The sequence below is a fragment of the Lolium rigidum genome, chromosome 4 (assembly GCF_022539505.1).
Source record: "Lolium rigidum isolate FL_2022 chromosome 4, APGP_CSIRO_Lrig_0.1, whole genome shotgun sequence".
In the NCBI taxonomy this organism is placed as follows: domain Eukaryota; kingdom Viridiplantae; phylum Streptophyta; class Magnoliopsida; order Poales; family Poaceae; genus Lolium; species Lolium rigidum.
Window position 1 is genome coordinate 280,628,409 of NC_061511.1, and position 4,329 is coordinate 280,632,737.

At 47.2% G+C, this 4,329-nt stretch overlaps 1 protein-coding gene across 1 annotated transcript; it reads right to left on the minus strand.

Moving 5' to 3' along the window:
* Positions 1–602: 602 nt before the first annotated feature.
* LOC124705404 (pentatricopeptide repeat-containing protein At4g14050, mitochondrial-like) lies at positions 603–2,699 on the minus strand. The gene is made up of 2 exons (XM_047237131.1): positions 820–2,699; positions 603–660 (listed from the first exon to the last, which is right to left on the minus strand). Exon 1 carries the CDS (start codon positions 2,697–2,699, stop codon positions 864–866), a length of 1,836 nt encoding a protein of 611 aa, XP_047093087.1. The 3' UTR covers positions 603–660; positions 820–863.
* Positions 2,700–4,329: the final 1,630 nt, after the last annotated feature.

A 4,329-nucleotide genomic window follows, 5' to 3' on the forward strand; every position in this document is an offset into this window, starting at 1 on the left:
CAGATTAAAGGGCATATGTTCCTAATGTAAATCAGTGTGCTGGCAGATGGCATGAAGCTAATGCTTAAAATTGCTAAGAACAAAGGCGCGCCATGGTGTAGCTTGATTAACAGTACAAACATACATTGACACGCCATTAGATCCCCAGATCTTGCTAGGCAAGAAAATTAAAGCCAAAGGTAGTTGTAGAGAGCACAAAGACTTAAGGATATAATGTAGGAACTCCTCAACTATAGGAAGAATTTTATTCAACTTAGGACAATGATAATAAGGATCGAGCGGCTTCAGGTTTCAACTCTTCCTTCATTACTCTAACTAACTATATACCCGTACGGGTGTATGGCTTCTGCTACTCTTAGGTCAATATTTTAATCAGTGATTGGACTTGCAAGACAGGAACACCAAACTTAGAAGTACTTGCTAGATACAGATAGGTCACACTTCGTATACTAAAACAAGTGCCCAGCAGAACAGATGTAAGAAAACTTACAGTAATTGAACTACATGATCTTTGACTACTATCATCTCTCCAAATTGCGAAGGTGATCATTCTAGTTTGAAGTGTGCCAAGGGCCACGGCCTTTTCAAATATTCCATTCTCGCTCTTTCCTCGTGGGTGACTCCTTCGTTTCTACTATTCTCGCTTGGTAGTTGGTGTATCTATACAAGGAATGAGGGAGAAGACAGAATGGCATGATTTCGTTTTTCTAAGACTAAAACATCAGTTAAGTCATACAGAAAATAAGGTCATCCATTTCATACATGTCTTTTTAGACATGACAAAGAAGTACACTGCAAAAGCAAGGTAAGATCTTATACCGTAACTAGAGGACTAGACGGACAACTGAACATCAGCAGATCAGCTACCAGAAGTCACTACAAGAGCACTTCCCATCTTCAAAATGGTGAAAGCGACTAGCATCTCTCACACTGATCTTCCTCTGGAAAATTTCACTCATCAACTTCATCACTGTATGACAGTCCTCACAGACCCGGAGGTTCTTCACCACGCGGATCACTGATCCCGGTGGAGACTTGAGGATTCCAAAGGCAACAGCCAGTCTCTCACTGTGCAGGAACAGATGATGCTCCTTTTCATGCTCCTCTAAATCATGCATCACGGAACTGGTATCAGGGACATACCCCCTCTGGCGCATTTCCACAATCAATTCATCAAGAAAAGCTAGAATTGCTTCTCTCATATCAAGTGGCACTTCCCCAGCATGAAACAGACGAGATTCTCTTCCAACATCAATCCTGCTATACCCAGGCTCTTTCAGTATCTTTGTATTAGTCATCAGCTTTCTTACAGTGTCCACAGAACCCCACTTGCCATTCACTGCATAAACATTAGATAACAAGACATATGTTGATGGATATTTTGGTCTAAGCTCCAATAGGTTATCAGCAACCCTAATAGACATTTCAGCATTGTTGTGTTTCTTGCATGCGCTCAGTAGGGACCCCCAAACAGCTTCATCAGGTTCATATGGCATCCTAGTGATGAGTTCTTCAGCTTCTGATAAATGGCCCGAGCGACTAAGAAGATCTATGTAGCATGTGTAGAGTTGCAATCCAGGATTGATGCCATACTCCTGCTTCACCGAGTCAAACAATTGGCGCCCTTTCTGAACAAGACCAGCATGGCTACAGGCGTAAATCAGCCCGACAAAGGTCACTTCATTGGGCTTCACTCCTGCAAGAACCATCCGGTCATAAAGAGCAAAAGCGTCCTCAGCTCGACCATGTTGTGCCTCTCCGACAATCATTGTCGTCCACGAGATGATGTCACACACTGTAATCTCTTCAAATACTTCTCTAGCAGAGTGTATGTCGCTACATTTGGAATACATGTCAACCAACGCATTCCCAACCATCATGCTGGACAAGAACCCAAGCCTCATGGATAAACCATGCAACTGCCTTCCCAGAACAAGTGCAGCCAGGTCTGCAGCTCCACCAGTTATAACTGACAACAAAAAGGCGTCATCAATAGTGACGCCGTCTCGCCTCATATCAACAAACAACTCCACCGCTCTAACACTCTCACCAGCTTTCACAAATCCTGATATGAGCGCAGTCCATGTAAAGAGGCCTCCGCGTCCAGGCATGCTCCGAAAGAGCTGTAGCGCCTCGTCAGTATAGCCGTTTGACGCGTACCCAGAAACAAGCGCAGTCCACACGACATTGTTCTTGGCAGTCATACTGTCAAACACCTTCCTGGCTTCTTCCGGGACACCACATTTGCAGTACATGTCGACAAGCGACGACTTGACCACGTTGTCGGCGCTATACGGAGAAGCGACAAAATGTCCATGTACCTGCTTACCAAGACTGAGGCTGCGCAACCTGGCGGAGGCACTGGCGATGGAAGCAAGCACAAAATGGTCGGGTTGGAGAGCATCTACCGAGAGCATGCGGCGGAGCAGAGGTAGAACAAGGGCGGGAGAGTCAGAGTTGGAGATGGCGGCGAGGAGTGATGAGTAGAGGTGGAGATCCCGTTGCGGGGATTCGTCGAACAGTTGGCGGGCGTCGGGGAGGAGGCGGCATTTGGCATAGGCGGAGACAAGGAGGGACGGCGCGGGAGGGTGGAGAGCCAGGCCCTCCTTGAGGAGACTTGCGTGGGCGCAGCGTACGGCCGGCCGCGAACCCGCCGCCGCACGAACGGCCGCAACGACGGCGGCGGCGGGAGAGAGCATACATAGGAGAACAGGAATCGCAGTTTTGCAAAGGGAGCTCCTACCGTCAAACGGGGCCTGGACGGATAAATGGATTTTACATAGGCCGTACTTTCCACGGCCCATTAACAAGAATACAGATACATATTTGAATTTTCAAATATAAATCTGAAAAAAATACTATCTTTATTAATCAGCTTAATAAGGCCTTAGCAATGCATGTATCTTAATCACGCTAATAGTGGGCTATAGCACTGGAGAGCTCATGCTAAATTAATCAGTGTGCAATGCCTCGCTAATTTGGATGTAACTTTTTTCCACGATCATTTTGATATATTATATATTTTTTCCCGTATTTGTATGCAAAAGTTAATGCTATTTTACTTTTTTCTAAACTTTTTTTTTTACAAAAAAGGTTGAAATTCAAATTTGTTAAATTCCCCTAATAGTAGGTTGCCTAACATACGCGAATCTCCAAAGATTGTATTTTTTAAAATTTTCTATCATTTTCTTTTGTATTACGAAGCTAAAAAAGCGATCCACGGGAGGGGGCAGGTAGAGTGCGTGGGGAGCAAAAAAAACCCTAGAGTCCCGGTTGATATTACCAACCGGGACTAAAGAGTAGACCTTTAGTCCCGATTGGTACTAAAGGCGCGGGACTAGAGGGTTTCGTGGCCGTGTCGTTCGAACCGGGACTAATGTGGCACATTAATCCTTGTTTCTTTTTAAACCGGGACTAAAACTCCTAAGGATTTTGGATGAAAGCCATGTTTTCTACTAGTGATGATACTTGGCTAATCAACCCATTCGTTTACCAAATTTGGGTAATAGATGCGCTGAGTTGGACAACGCACGCATGTCAGCGATCCAACACACTTTTCTTCTAGCTATCAATGGGACATAATGGATCACGCGGATGGACGCATGACCGCGACCCAATTTCTGACCGGAGCACGACTCAAATGAACAAAATCAAATCATTTTGATCATTGTTTTGAATCGCTCCGCTGAAGAAATCCTTACTCTCCCTCTCCCACTAGTCCCATATACTCCCAATAGCTAGTGCCCACGAAGGGCATCCTTCGCCACTGGTTGACACTTCCCTATGGACCCTCATCCCCAAAACAAAACCACAGACGGAGGCATCGTATTAGAGCATCTCTAACAGAACCCGTAAACCCCGCCAAAACTGAACTTTTTCAACGGATTTACGGGTTCGGGCCGAATGCGCTATAGACCAGAGTCCGAAACGGTGGCCCGGCCCATAAAAGTTTCTCGAGGGCCCGAGAAACGTGAGACTCGCCCCGTATTAAAATGAGCCATGGAGGGGAGTTCGGTTTCCAAACCCTACTCCCCTCCGCCGCTGACGCCCGCTCCGCCGCCTCGCTCCACCTCCTCCGACAAGAAATCGTCACCTTGCCAGCGCCGCTTCGTTGTTGCTCCACCTCCCCATGGCTTCGTGGTAGCTCCGCTAGGGGGGGCGGTGGTTTGGGCGGCGGGGACTCACTGTTGTGGCCCCCTTTTTCCGCATGGAGGCCGAGCGACGCAAATTCAACCGATCGGAGGGCGAACGGAGGCGAGGGGTCCTCCTCCAACAGATCGTGCCGCCCCCCTCGCCCGCTGGTGTACGACAGCTCGGAGGAGGAGGAGG

Excerpts from the sequence above, each read along its gene's own strand:
- LOC124705404 (XM_047237131.1), bottom strand. The coding sequence starts at position 2,699 with ATGCTCTCTCCCGCCGCCGCCGTCGTTGCGGCCGTTCGTGCGGCGGCG.